This window comes from Tachyglossus aculeatus, chromosome X1 (genome assembly GCF_015852505.1).
Source record: "Tachyglossus aculeatus isolate mTacAcu1 chromosome X1, mTacAcu1.pri, whole genome shotgun sequence".
Lineage (NCBI taxonomy): Eukaryota > Metazoa > Chordata > Mammalia > Monotremata > Tachyglossidae > Tachyglossus > Tachyglossus aculeatus.
This window is the reverse complement of record NC_052101.1, coordinates 127,999,250-128,014,493: the sequence shown is the minus strand read 5'-3', so window position 1 is coordinate 128,014,493 and position 15,244 is coordinate 127,999,250. Positions and strand designations below refer to the sequence as shown.

The window sequence follows — 15,244 nt, the reverse complement described above, 5'->3', positions numbered from 1 at the left end:
TTGAATCTCCATTTTACAGATGAGGAAACCGGGGCCCAGAGAAGTTGAGTGACTTGTCCAAGGTTGCACAGCAGGCAAGTGGCAGAGCTGGACTAGAAGCCAGGTCCTCCGACTCCCAGGCCTCTGCTCTTTCTTCTAGGCCATCCTGCTTCACTCCATTTATATTTAAAGGGTCCAGCTTCCTCTGCCATGCTTCCTTCTGACAAGGTCCATGGCTTGCAAACAATGCCTCCATTCTGAAGGACCAGGGTGGGGAACACAATTATTTTAGAGGAGGTGGAAGGATGGAGGGGGTCAGGGAACCCCCCACCCCCCAGAGAAGCGTTCTAGATTCTGGTCTCCCGAATCCAGTCTGTACTTCACTCTACCCAGATCATTTATCTAAATCAAAAGTTCAGTCCATGTCTCCCCACTCCTCGAGAACCTCCAATGGCTGCCCATCCACCTGTGCATCAAACAGAAACTCCTTACCATTGGTTAAGTCAGTTCGCCCCCTCCTGCTTCACCTCTCTGATCTCCTACCACAGCCCAGCCCACACACTTCGCTCCTCTAGTTTCAGCTTACTCAATGTGGCCCGATCTCATCTATCTCTGCACCGACTCCTTTCCCATGTCCCTCCCGCTAGCCTGGAATTACCTCCCCCTCCAAATATGCCAAACCACCACTCTCTCCACTTTCAAAGCATTATTAAGGTCACATCTCCTCCAAGAGGCCTTCCTTGATTATGCCCTCTTTTCTCCAGCTCCCTCTCCCTTCTGCGTCTTCTGTGCACTTGGATATGTGGCCTTTGGTCGTCTGATCTTCATGCCACCCTCAACCCCACAACACGTACATGCATATCCTTAAATTGTATATATATATGCATATATATATATATATGATATATAAATTATTTATTTGTACTAATGTCTGTCTCCTCCTCTTGACCAAAAGCTCATTGCAAGAAGGAAATGTATCTACCAACTCTGCTTTATTACATATAAGTACAAATAAATCTTGTACTTATCTGATGTCATATCGAACAGTCTAATTTTCAGCTAGTTGTACTATCCCAAATACTCAGAACACTCTAGAATAGGATGCATAAGACCCCATCTCATAGCGCTGAGTGCCCGGCAAAGCCTTTAGGATTTCATGTCTCTCTCCAGCCGTAGGTATAGGGTAGATATAAGGTAATCATTCATTCATTCATTCAATTGTATTTACTGAAAGTTTACTTTGTGCAGAGCACTAAACTAAGCACATGGGAAAGTACATACAGCAATAAAAACAGACAATCCCTGCCCACAACGAGCTCATAGTCTAGAGGGAGGGAGACAGATGTCAATACAAGTAAATAGGCATCAATATAAATAAATAAAATTACAGACATATACATAAGTGATGTGGAGCGGGGTGGGGGGGAGAGCAAAGGGAGGGAGTCAGAATTATGCAGAAGGGAGTGGGAAATGAGGAAAAGTGTGGCTCAGGGGAAAGAGCACGGGCTTTGGAGTCAGAGGTCATGAGTTCAAATCCCGGCTCTGCCAATTGTCAGCTGTGTGACTTTGGGCAAGTCACTTAACTTCTCTGTGCCTCAGTTACCTCATCTGTAAAATGGAGATTAAGACTGTGAGCCCCTCATGGGGCAACCTGATCACCTTGTAACCTCCCCAGCGCTTAGAACAGTGCTTTGCACATAGTAAGTGCTTAATAAATGCCGTTACTGTTATTATTATTCGTCTGGGAGGGCCTCTCGGAGGAGATGCACCCTCAGCAGGGCTTTGAAGGAGGGGAGAGTGATTGTCTGGCAGATTTGAAGAGGGAGGGCATTCCAGGCCAGAGGTAGGACGCAGATCAGGGGTCGGCAGTGGGACAGGAGAGATGGAGGCACAGTGAAAAGGTTAGCACCAGAGGAGCAAAGTGTGCGGGCTGCGTTGTAGAAGGAGAGAGGGGAGGTGAGGTAGGAGGGAACAAGGAGATTGACTGCTTTAAAGCCAGTAGTGAGGACTGGGCTGTTGGGTTGGACACAGTCCCTGTCCCACATAGGGCTCACAGTCTTAGTCCCCATTTTATAGATAAGGTAACTGAATCTCAGAAAAGTGAAGTGACTTGCCCAAGGTCACACAGAAGATACATGACAGAGCCAAGATTAGAACCCAGTTCCTTCTGACTCCCAGGACCGTGTTCTATCCATTAGGCCATGCTGCTTCGTATCAATGTCTGTTTCCCCCTCTTATTAATATTAATTCATATTAATGTCTGCTTCCCTGCCCTTGTTTATTTATTCACATTAATATTATTCATTTTGCACATAGTAAGCACTTAATAAATGCCATTACTATTATTATTATTAGTCTGGGAGGGCCTCTTGGAGGAGATGCACCCTCAGCAGGGCTTTGAAGGAGGGGAGAGTGATTGTCTGGCAGATTTGAGGAGGGAGGGCATTAATGTTTATATCCCCTTGTAAACTGTAAACTCATTACATGACTCAGTAGAAAGAGCCCGGGCTTTGGAGTCATAGGTCATGGGTTCAAATACCGATTCTGCCACTTGTCAGCTGGGTGACCTTGGGCAAGTCACTTCATTTCTCTGTGCCTCAGTGACCTCATCTGTAAAGCTGTGAGCCCCCCGTGGGACAGCCTCATCACCGGACAGCATCATTACCTTGTAACCTCCCCAGCGCTTAGAACAGTGCTTTGCACATAGTAAGCACTTACTAAATGCTATCATTATTATTATTATTATTATTATTATTATTATGGGCAGGGAACGTGTCTCCTAATTCTCTTGTATTGTACTCTCCCAAGAACTTAGTGAAGTGCTGTGCATATAGTAAGCACTCAATAAATACCATGATTGATTGATTGAATGAGCTTACTGTCTCGAGGGGGAGACAGACATTAACATAAATGAATAACTAAATTATGGTTATGTTCATAAAGGCTGTAGGGCCGAGAGTGGGGTGAATATCAAGTGCTTGAAGGGAACAAGTAGCAGCGAAGTAGCAGCATGGCTCAGTGGAAAGAGCCCGGGCTTTGGAGTCAGAGGTCATGGGTTCAAATCCCGGCTCCGCCACTTGTCAGCTGTGTGATTTTGGGCAAGTCACTTCACTTGTCCAAGACTGAACTCCTTGTCTTCCCTCCCAAACCCTGCTCTCTCCCTGACTTTCCCATCACTGTTGATGGCACTACCATCCTTCCCGTCTCACAATCCCACAACCTTGGTGTCATCCTCAACTCCGCTCTCTCTTTCACCCCTCACATCCAAGCCGTCACCAAAACCTGCCGGTCTAAACTCCGCAACATTGCCAAGATCCGCCCTTTCCTCTCCATCCAAACCGCTATCCTCCTCGTTCAAGTTCTCGTCCTATCCCGTCTAGACTACTGTATCAGCCTCCTCTCCGATCTCCCATCCTCCTGTCTCTCCCCACTTCAATCCATACTTCACGCCACTGCCCGGATTGTCTTTGTCCAGAAACACTCTGGGCATGTTACTCCCCTCCTCAAAAATCTCCAGTGGCTACCAATCAACCTACGCATCAGGCAGAAACTCCTCACCCTCAGCTTCAAGGCTCTCCATCACCTCGCCCCCTCCTACCTCTCCTCCCTTCTCTCCTTCTACAGCCCAGCCCACACCCTCCACTCCTCTGCCGCTAATCTCTTCACCGTGCCTCATTCTCACCTGTCCAGCCGTCGACCCCCGGCCCACGTCATCCCCCTGGCCTGGAATGCCCTCCCTCCCCACATCCGCCAAGCCAGCTCTCTTCCTCTCTTCAAGGCCCTACTGAGAGCTCACCTCCTCCAGGAGGCCTTCGCAGACTGAGCCCCCTCTTTCCTCTCCTTCTCCTCCCCCTCTCCATCTCCCCCCGCCTTACCTCCTTCCCTTCCCCACAGCACCTGTATATATGTATATATGTTTGTATGTATTTATTACTCTATTCATTTATTAATTTTACTTGTACATATCTATTCTATTTATTTTATTTTGTTAATATGTTTTGTTCTCTGTCTCCCCCTTCTAATCAATCAATCAATCGTATTTATTGAGCACTTACTGTGTGCAGAGCACTGAACTAAGCACTTGGGAAGTACAAGTTGGCAACATATAGAGACGGTCCCTACCCAACAGTGGGCTCACAGTCTAGAAGCCCACCGTTGGGTAGGGACTGTCTCTATATGTTGCCAACTTGTACTTCCCAAGTGCTTAGTACAGTGCTCTGCGCACAGTAAGTGCTCAATAAATATGATTGATTGATTGATTGATTGATTCACTTTTCTGTGCCTCAGTTACCTCATCTGGAAAATGGGGATTAAGTCTGTGAGCTTGATGTGGGACAACTTGATTCCCTTGTATCTACCCCAGCGCTTAGAACAGTGCTTTGCACATAGTAAGCACTCAATAAATGCCATTATTATTATTATCATTATTATTATTATTATTATTAACAGATCGAAGTACCTAGGTGACTCAGAAGCGATGGGGAGTCAGGAAAAAAGGACTTAATCAGGGAAGGCCTCTTGGAGATGTGATCTGGTATTCAAAAGTCACCCTAGTAAATGTTAATAGCAGTTGTTTGGGTGCTGGAGAAGGTAGGGTTTCAAGAAGGCTTTGATTACAGAGCAAACTGTGGTCTGGGGGAATTCGAAGAGTGGGGGAGCTCCAGGCTGGGGAAACAGCACTTTCTTTGTTCTTATTCCTTCTCAGGTAAGATAGGGATAGGTACGATTCCAAGGATGGGAATGGGCCAGTGAGTGATTAATTGCCTGTATAGTGGAAGTATTTGTAGGTAATGGGGAATGTGGCATGGAGAGCTGGAAAATTCATTCATTCAATCATATTTATTGAGCACTTACTGTGTGCAGAGCACTGTACTAAGCACTCGGGAAGTACAAAGTCGGAATAGTACCAATGCTATTCTGTAACTCATAGAGGCAGCAGGCATAATAATAATAATAAAATTATGACAATAATAATATTAATAATGATGGTATTTGTTAAGCACTTACTATGTGCCAAGCACTGTTCTAAACCTGGTGTGGATTCAAGGTAATCAAGTTGTCCCATATGGGGCTCACAGTTCTTAATCCCCATTTTATAGATGAGGTAATTGAGGCACAGAGAAGTGAAGTGGCTTGCCCAAGGTCATACAGCAGACAAGTGGTGGAGTCAGGATTAGAACCCACAACCTCTGACTCCCAAGCCCGGGCTCTTGCCACTAGGCCACACTTTAATAGTGCTTGTTTAGCACTTAATATGTGCCGAGCGCTGTACTAAGCACTGGGGTAGAAACAGGATAATCAGGTTAGACAAAGTCCCTGATACACATGGGGCTCACAGTCTGAGCATGAGGAAGAACTGGTATTGAATCCCCATTTTACAGATGGCAAAACTGAGGCACGGAGAAATAAAATAATTGGCCCGAAGTTACACAGCAAGTTAGTGACAGAGCCTGGATTAGAACCCAGATCTTCTGTCTCCCAAGCCTGTGCTCCTTCCACTAAGCCACTCTGCAACCTACCTAGAGGAAAAGGAAGAATCAAACCAGAGTGACTGGAGTGTAGTGGAAACTTCTCTGCCCCTCTCCTTTAGTCTCCGCACCAAACCTAGTCCCTACCCAGACCACTGAAATCCAGTGCCTGCTTTTATGGCAGGAACTAAACTGAAGAATTGAACAGAATTGGAACTTTGGCTTTTGCACTTCTTCACCCAAAGGTCCATCAGTGATTCCTGTACATAATCTATGACTTGGTGACCAGTGGCTCTACTTTAATGCCAACTTCAGAGGAGCAGCATGGCTTAGTGGAAAGAGCCAGGTCGTGGGTTCTAATCCTGGCTCCGCCACATCATCTGTGTGACTTTGGGCAAGTCACTTCACTTCTCTGTGCCTCATGACCTCTTCTGTAAAATGGGGATAAAGACTGAGCTCCATGTGGGACAACCTGATTACCTTGTATCTACCCCAGTGCTTAGAACAGTGCTTGGCACATAGTAAGCACTTAACAAATGCCATCATCATCATCAACTTCAGTAGTCACTTCAATGTCAGGTATCTGATCCCCATTTAACAGGTGGGCAAGATGAAGCCCAGAGGTTAATAATAATAATAGTAATAATAATGATGGTATTTGTTAAGCACTTACTATGTGCCAAGCACTGTTCTGAGCGCTGAGGTAGATTTAAGGTTATCGGGTTGTCCCATGTGAGGCTCATAGTCTTAATCCCCATTTTATAGATGAGGTAACTGAGGCACAGGAAAGTTAAGTGACTGGCCCAAAGTCACACAGCTGACAAGCAGCGGAACTGGGATTGGAACATATGACCTCTGACTCCCAAGCCTGTGTTCTTTCCACTAAGCCACACTTAGGTTAAGGGACTTGCCCAAGGTCACACAGTGGGACGGTGGAGGAGTTGGGATAAAAACCAGGTCTCTTCACTCCTAAATGTGTGAATGGAATCTGAAGCAGCATGGCTCAGTGGAAAAAGCCCAGGCTTGGGAGTCAGAGGTAATGGGTTCTAATTCCGCTCCGCCACTTGTCAGCTGTGTGACTTTGGGCAACTCACATAACTTCTCTGGGCCTCAGTTACCTCATCTGTAAAATGGGGATTAAGACTGTGAGTCCCACGTGGGATAACCTGATTACCTTGTATCTCCCCCAGTGCTTAGAACAGTGCTTGGCACATAGTAAGTGCTTAACAAATACAAATATTATTATTATTATTATTATTATTATTATTATTATTATTATCATTATCATTATTATTACCTTGCTTGAGTTGCCTCTCCAATTGCTGAAAGGGGCCCAAAGCCCAGTTGTAACCCATGGTCAGGGGGAGTGTCAGAACAGCAGTGTGGTTAGGGAGCGAGGACGAGGCTGCCAGTATCCACAAGACTGAATAACTATCCACAGAGAAACCACACATTCTGCATCAACTATTGTAACAATAATGGTAATTGTTACAATACGAGATCACCAGTGTCAATACGAGATCACCAGTTCCCCCTCTAGACAGGAAACTCTCTTTGGGCAAGGGAACATGTCTCCCTACTCTACTGTATTGTTCTCTCCCATATGCCTAGTACAGGGCTTGGCACACGGTAAATACTCAATAAATACCACTGATGGATTAATCGATTGGTTCAAACAGCCTCTCTCCCACACAAGGATAAGAGGGAGGGTGAGCAGAGAGAACAACATCATTTCATCTCATCAAGGTGGGATGACGTACATGATTGCTTTTATTGCCATTATTTGGTATTTGTTAAGCACTTACTATGTGTCAAGCACTGTTCTAAGCGCTGGGGTAGATACAAGCTAATCAGGTCAGATGCAGTCTCTAAGTAGGAGGGAGAACAGGCATTGAATTCCCATTTTACAGACTTGAAGTGAAGCGACTTGCCCAAGGTCACACAGTAGACAACTGGCAGAGCTGGGATTAGAACCCAGGTCCTCTGACTTCCAGGCTCGGGTTCTTTCCACTAGGTCAAGCTGCTTCTAGTATTTATGCTGGGTTTTTTTCCCTCTGGTGTTTTTATTTACTCTGTTAAGCTCTCTGTTGTATTATTTCTTCCAACCCTATTCATTAAGATTATGGACTTCATTAGACACCTCCCCCATTAAATTCAGTGTCATTTCCCCTTGACTTTGACCTTCTAGCCACTTTCAATCCATTTAACTTGACCAAGACAATTTAAACCAAATTTGCAAGTCAAATGTCAGGATACATTTTTTGAAAAGTTCGGATATCTGCTGATCTTCTCTTCATCCGTTAATTTTGGCATAAAAAGCAGATCTGCCCCAACTTGCAATTTTTCTTTCTGCTTGGTTACATTGAAGAGGGAAGGCTTTCTTCAGATCATTTGGACAATCTGGATAATTCCTGCCCAACTCCTTTTTTCAATTACTGTCAACCCCATCATCATCAATATTTTGTAAGCCACACTGCTTAGCACCAGGGTAGATACAAGATAACAAGGGTCAGACACAGTGAGAAGGGAGAGGGAGAACAGGTATTTAGTCCCCATTTTACCAGAGGAGGAAACTGAGGCACAGAGAAGTGAAGTGACTTGCCCACAGTCACACAAAAGACAAGTGGTAGAGTTAGGACTAAAACCCAGGTCTCTTGACTTCCAGTCCCGTGTTCTTTCCTTTAGACTTTGCTACTGTATGCGGAGACAACCTGAAATCTTTGGGCTTTAACTCGGTGGCTTTCCAACACTTGTTTTGTTTAGAGTAATAGGGTGGTCACCTTTACTACCATGATGATTTACCTTTCCTTTCCTTTCCTATATTCCTTAATTTACCTTTTTGATTATAGTTCTATTTACCATGAATTCTTCCCCCAAATATAAACTGTAGGATATATGGTATCATCCTATGATCCCCGTTATTATGTGCTATTGCTATTGGTAGATCATTACGTAATACTGTTTTCCCTGTGTTCTTAACTTGAGGAAAAGCCTATGTGAACTCTAGGTGAGGACTTAGATTTAAAGCTTATCTTTAAGGTGATTAAAGACCGGAGAGTTGAAGAGTTCCTAAGAGCCCTGAGGAAAAGTAGCTAAATTGCAGTCTACAGGAATCAGCGATTTTAAACCTGTACTATGGCATCTAGACCAAACCATTTTCCTCTGAATTGCTTGCATATACAGTAGGCTCCAACGAAGAGGGCCAAATGAGCTAGGTTTTTTCAAAGTGCCTTCCAAAGCAATCCAGATATTGCACAGTCAGGACTCAGTTCTGCCAGGACGTGAGGTTTGGGTTAGAACATTGCTAGGGAAATGGGAAACGTTCATCCAACTAGTGTCTATTTGGATACTGCGGGCCATGGTGTTGGAATAATCCATTTGTGTGTGCACATAGCGTTGGACACAATAAGTACCAGACTGTGGAGTTTCTTGGACCCGGAGTTTGGCACAAATGCCACCCCCAAGTTCAAGAAGGATTGGGTGGAGTGTGACCTAGTGTAAAGAGCACAGGTCAGGGGTAAGAGGGCCTGTGTTCTAATCCCGGTTTTGCCACTAGTCAGCTGAATGACCTTGGGCAAGTCACTTAACTTCTCTGTGCCTATTTACCAATCCTTCTTGAACTTGGGGGTAGCATTTGTGCCAAACTCCGGGTCCAAGAAAATCCGCAGTCTGGTACTTATCGTGTCCAATTTTATGAGCCCCCATGTGGGATCTGATTATCTTGTATCTTCCCTGGTGCTTAGTATAGTGCTGGACCCGTAGTAAGTGCGTACCAAATACCACAGTTATCATTATCCTTATTCAATCAATCATATTTATTGAGCACTTACCGTGTGCTGAGCACTGTACTAAGTTTTTGGGGGAGTAGGGTAGAACAGAATTGGCAGAAATGTTCCCTGCCCACATTATTATCGTTATTTTTATTGTGAGACCAGAAATGCAATGTCAGTTAGGCACACTTGGACTCAATCAGTGTTAAAACCATGCTGAAACATTGCTAATTTTCAAGGTTCACTTCTAACAGAAGGAATAGAGAAGTTTCATGTTCATTTATTTATTTTGTTTATTTGGTAACTGTTTTTATGTCTGTCTCCCCCACTAGAAGGCAAGCTCCTTGTGAGCAGGGATTATGGCACTTGCTTATTCTCTACTTCATAGGTGCTTAGTATAGTGTATTGCACCCAGTGGGAGCTCAATAAATACCATAGCTACAATTTTTACTACTACTGCTACTACGATTACTACTAATACTATTTCTGCTATGAAAGAATAGTTCATATAAATAACTGGAAAGAACAGACACATTACAATATTAATTATTTTGATATAATATTAATTTTAGAGCTGCTAGAACAATTTTCCTCTTTCCTTTCAAGCTACTGTGGAAATGTCCTTTGTGCTGATTAACTCTGTCCAGACCTGTCACCAAAATTCCCGCAGTAGAGCACGTTTGTTTATTGTATGCTTGCAGTCCTTTTTTCCGTGATGTTTTTCATGCTGGTTATGCCTTCTAGGTGATGGAAAATAAAGATTCTTGGATCATTTGGTACACCGCTATCATAGTAATATCATATTCATACTCATGGTGAGTTCTGCCTAAAAGCATTATATAATGGAGCATAACCAAAGGAAATCCATAGACGTATTAAACAAATCAGCACATTTTGTGGGGTTCACTGCTGATCAGCAAGGCATTTTGTACATGTTCATATTCTAACAGATGTAAAAATGATTTCTTTGTTTATTCTCTTGTTTTTCAAGATAATACAGCAAAATGTTCTAGACCCTTTGCTTAACCTTTTTTTCTGAGAAAACACGCGCGAAAGGTGTCCTGATTTCCAGTCGTGGTTTATTTGCCTATGATAGTCATGTTTATCTTCTTTTGTGCTGGCCATTTCTGTTTTGAATTGAAATGCAATGAACATTTTGAGTGACAGGTATCATTCCTGGAAGAGCACTGGTGGTTGTATGTTCAAAATATTTCACAGGTAGGATGTTTGTAACATACTGATCTTCCTGAATGAGGAAACACATAAGCAGGCTGTGAGTGTGTGCCTGTGTGCACGCATACGTTCGATGGAACCTGGGTGGAGGGAGGGGAGACCTGGAGAAGGGAGGGAAAGGATGGTCAGTGTTTGACAACTTGGAAATATCTTGCTTTTTGCACAGGATTATGAACTAGAAGAAGGAGGCTTGTTTGCATAACTATTTCTCCCTGATGCCATTTTTTTCCCTTTTCACCTTTTCCAGATAATTCCCTCAGCATTTTGGCCAAGCACAGTGGATTCAATCGCCAGAAGCAAGAAGTGTACCTTTTACCGATCATAATCAGCGATAGTGGAAATCCACCCATGAGCAGTACCAGTACACTCACTATTCGAGTCTGTGGTTGCAGCAGTGATGGCGTGGTCCAATCTTGTAACGTTGAAGCTTACGTACTTCCCATTGGCCTAAGTATGGGGGCCTTGATCGCCATACTGGCTTGCATCATTTTGCTACTAGGTGTGTATATCATTTTATTGATGTTCACATTATAGCTGGTTCATAAATGCCTGTAAATCAGCAAACAAAACCTCCACAAACAACAGGGAAGTCACATCATGTCCAGAGAGTGGATTGTGAAGCTAAGTCATTTCTCAGGCCATAGATATGTGAGAATGAGAAAGGAATGATGGATTCCGATTGGAAGACACATCAGTCTGGATTCTTGATAGCCGATTAGGCAGGGAATATTTTCCTGATGTCCGTGGGGCAGATCACAAGAGGAGAAAGATTGCTTTCCATGAGGGCACTCTGAGAATTAGCTCTATCCACATTCAGACTGGGCATGAGAGCAACCTGCAAGGCTAGAGGCTGGTATAAAAATGGAAAAAAAGAATTGTAAGCTCACATGCAAACTGCAGCTTAATTCACATCCCCTTACAGTCCTGGAATTTGTATCTCTGCTCCATAGTTCTTAATGCTGTTGTCTCTCACTTGGCATTGCTCTTTGTTTACCCTGCTTTGTACACTTGGACACCGACAAACCTAACTTCCTTTTGGCATTGTAAAATGGGTTCACTTTACATGGATTCAGATATCTCCAGTGTAAAGTGAGGGAGGCCGGTATAGCCGTGATGCAGTGAAAACGACAGAGCATTGCTAAGACTCTCCTGACCCTAGCTCCTCAAGAGGGAAAGGGGAGAGGAAGTTTGTCCTCAGCTTTGTGTCCCTGCCCTAGATTGTATGACATCATTGAGCTGCTCACTTTTGGCCTGGAACACTTGACTTTGTAAAATGGGGTTCACTTCCAGCCTGTTGTTGGACTTGAATCCCCAGTGGAAAATGAAGGAAACCTATAGGTTTATCATGTCATTTGACCACCTTAGCTCCTGTTTCCCTTGTGCAGTTTTGATCTGGGGTGGAACTAGATGCATCAGGCAATTCTAGGAGCATCTAAGAGCATCTAGGAGCACAGGTAATATGGAGGCTGGGCTACCGGCATACCCTACAAGGGGGTATCAATCCATTCTCACTCTGAGGTCTTATTAATTCATTTAGAGAGAAAGAAGGCCCCCCTCCGGTTCTGTTGGACACCACTTGGTGAGTTGCTCCTTCTCCCTTCTGCTGTCTTGGCTGACAAATATGTAATGTTTTCTCTTCAGTCATTGTGGTGCTGTTTGTCACCTTGAGAAGACATAAGAACGAGCCTCTGATTATCAAAGACGACGAAGACGTGAGGGAAAACATCATCCGTTACGATGACGAGGGCGGTGGTGAAGAGGACACGGAAGCTTTTGACATTGCGACTTTACAAAACCCCGACGGAATCAACGGTTTCCTGCCCCGCAAGGATATTAAACCTGATCTTCAGTTCATGCCCCGGCAAGGCCTCGCTCCGGTGCCAAACGGCGTGGATGTCGATGAGTTCATCAACGTGCGTCTCCACGAAGCCGATAATGATCCCACAGCCCCACCGTACGATTCGATTCAGATTTATGGCTATGAAGGCAGGGGGTCTGTGGCTGGCTCTCTCAGCTCCTTGGAGTCTTCTACATCAGACTCAGATCAGAATTTTGACTACCTCAGTGAATGGGGTCCGCGTTTTAAAAGACTCGGGGAACTCTACTCAGTTGGGGAAAGTGACAAAGAAACTTGACAGTGGATTACCAACTTATGTGTGTGACTTAACAATCATGTAATATTCTAGGGCCACCCGTGTTAGTTCTAAACTAAGGTGGCCATTTGTTTTAGAGGCGAGTTTAGTGCCAATCATCTATAAAATCAACTACATAGTAATGTTGAACCAAAAAAAAAGTATATGTTAGGAGGTTTATAAGTCTTGTGGAGTGTGAAGTAAAGTATGTGGAGTGTCTAGAAGTCTTTGAATATTTGGTATTCACTTGACCACCACAGACATAAAGATCTGGATCTTTGCTAATCTGCAGTAAAATGAAAAAGGGGCGAAAATACAAAACCACGGGGGCTTGCCTAGAAAGTAGAACTGTGGGTCTGTTTTGCTGCTGAATGGTTTCTCCTGCCAGTTTGTACAATGCTCATGGCTTTCCCGATTGGCCAACAATGATCCCACCTCCCTGAAAAATGTAAAGCAATGTCTGTTCCTCACAGCAAGGCTAGGTATCGAGATCCCAGGGTGGGCCATTTTGGAGCAGGGACCATCCATTGTACCTGTTGACTGGTGACCACGAACAGAACTTAATCTGCAAACAATGTGTCAAGCCTTGAATTATTCACATGTTCTGGATCCATTTCGGGGGCTTGTTTTCTAGGAGAAGGATTACTCTGATCCTCCATTTCATCTTCCGAGAGGAAATAAAAATAGACTGTTGAACAGAGTGGACTATCGAAAAGATTGCTGGTTTGATGAGAAAGATTGAATTTATTTGTTTAATCCTTGAAATAAATATTTTATTGATGTCCATTACTGCTTTTATTTATTAGGGTTGGTAATCTATAGATTAAGGGAGTATAAGAAACAAACTAAATGATATCCATGAATAATCTGTTAGATTGTTTTCTCTCTATATAATGAATGTTCAATACATGTACATTTTGACGCGCTGATGAGGGTTATTGCAGGCAATACAAGGCAAAAAGGAAGCTAGCTGTTCCTTTAGAGTAGTTGAGTTTCACGTGAATGATGAGGGCAGGAATGACATTTTCCCAGAGAAACTTTTGAACAGTTTTATATTTTGTTCATAAATCTAGTATTTGGTGTTTTTAATACAAGCACAAACATCTGGAAGCATACTGGTTCATGTGAATATTTAAACTCTAGACTTTTAGAAATCCACACATTCCCCAGTACAGTAAGGCATACCTGTAGTTCTCCACTGTATTAGAGCAGGAACCAGTATGTACATAAGTTGACTGCTTCCGTTCTTTGCATTTCTTTCCATAATGTCCATGGTTACACACAGGGGCTCTTGCACTCCACAAAAGAACAGCATTAGAAGCTGCAAACATATTAAATTTGTAATGCAAACTTGCCATTTAGACGTAGCGATTGTAGAATAGGAATAAGTATTACACACATATCATTTTCATCTTCTACTTTGCTTTGTTGTGATATTGTTTGTTTACGCCATGCATTGTATCCAGAGAAACTCCTGTATTGTTTCCTACTTTGTGAAATATATTTTTATAAATACGTCTGTTGTTTTCCTTTTGTTCGGCTTTGCTCCCCCTTTCAGTAAATGGAATTGGCAAATGAAAATATCTGAAAGGGCCTTGGACAATTCACATTTTGGAAGGTAATATTACTGCGGAAAGAGCACATCCACACATGTGAGTGGGACTGAAAAGACTGACGGGAGGCTGTTTGCCAGAACAGATCTCTCCTTGGAAGCTCCTTGGGGGCAGGGGTCATTTTTACCAAAACTGTCCTCTCAGAGGTCACAAATGATCTCCAGCTTACCAAATCCAATGACCTCTACTCTATCCTAATCCTCCTCAACCTCTCAGCTGCCTTCAACACTGTTGACCATCCTCATCTGGATACACTATCCAACTTCGGCTTCATTGACACTGTCCTCTCCTGGTTCTCCTAACATCTCTCTAGCCGTTCATTCTCCATCTCTTTCACAGGTTCCTCTTCTGCATCCCGCCTCCTAACTGTGGGAGTCCCCCAAGGCTCAGTTCTGGGTCTCCTTCTATTCTCTATCTATACCCACTCCCTTGGGGAACTCATTCGCTCCCAGGGGTTCAACTATCGTCTCATGTAGACGATTCCCAAATCCACAACTTCAGCCCTGATGTCCCTCCTTCTCTGAAGTCTCACATTTCTTCCGGCTTTCAGGACATCTCTATTTGGATGTCCCACCGACACCTCAAACCTAACAAGTCCAAAACACAACTCCTCTGTCTTCCCACCCAAATCCTTTCCTCTGCTTGACTGCCCTGTCACCGCTATCATCCCTGTCTCACAAACCCATAACACTGGCATTATCCCTCAACTCAGCTCTCTCGTTCAATGCAAATATTCAGTCTGTCACCAAATCCTGTCAGTTCAACCTTCACAACATCATTAAAATCCATCCTTTCCTCTCCTCTCCATCCAGACTGGTACCATGGTCATCAAAGTACTTATCCTACCCTGCCTTGATTACTGCATCAGCCTCCCTGCTGCCCTCCCTGCCTCCTGTCTCTCCCCTCTCCAGTCCATACTTTGCGCCATTGCCTGGATCATTCTTCTCCAAAACCATTCTGTCTATGTCTCCCCACTCCTCAAGAACCTTCAAGGGTTGCCCAACCACCTCCACTTCAAACAGGAATGCCACACCGTTGGCTTTAAAGCC

The 15,244-nt window shown here is 43.9% G+C and overlaps 1 protein-coding gene across 2 annotated transcripts in view; it reads left to right on the top strand.

Moving 5' to 3' along the window:
- CDH8 (cadherin 8) overlaps window positions 1-14,063 on the top strand; it is a 429,973-nt gene extending 415,910 nt beyond the window's left edge. For both annotated transcript variants that reach the window (XM_038740092.1, XM_038740093.1), the window contains 2 exons: window positions 10,698-10,949; window positions 12,092-14,063. In XM_038740092.1, coding sequence (XP_038596020.1) covers window positions 10,698-10,949; window positions 12,092-12,585 — 746 coding nt within the window. In that variant the 3' untranslated portion in view covers window positions 12,586-14,063. The remainder of the gene's footprint in view (window positions 1-10,697; window positions 10,950-12,091) is intronic.
- The last annotated feature ends 1,181 nt before the right edge of the window (window positions 14,064-15,244 follow it).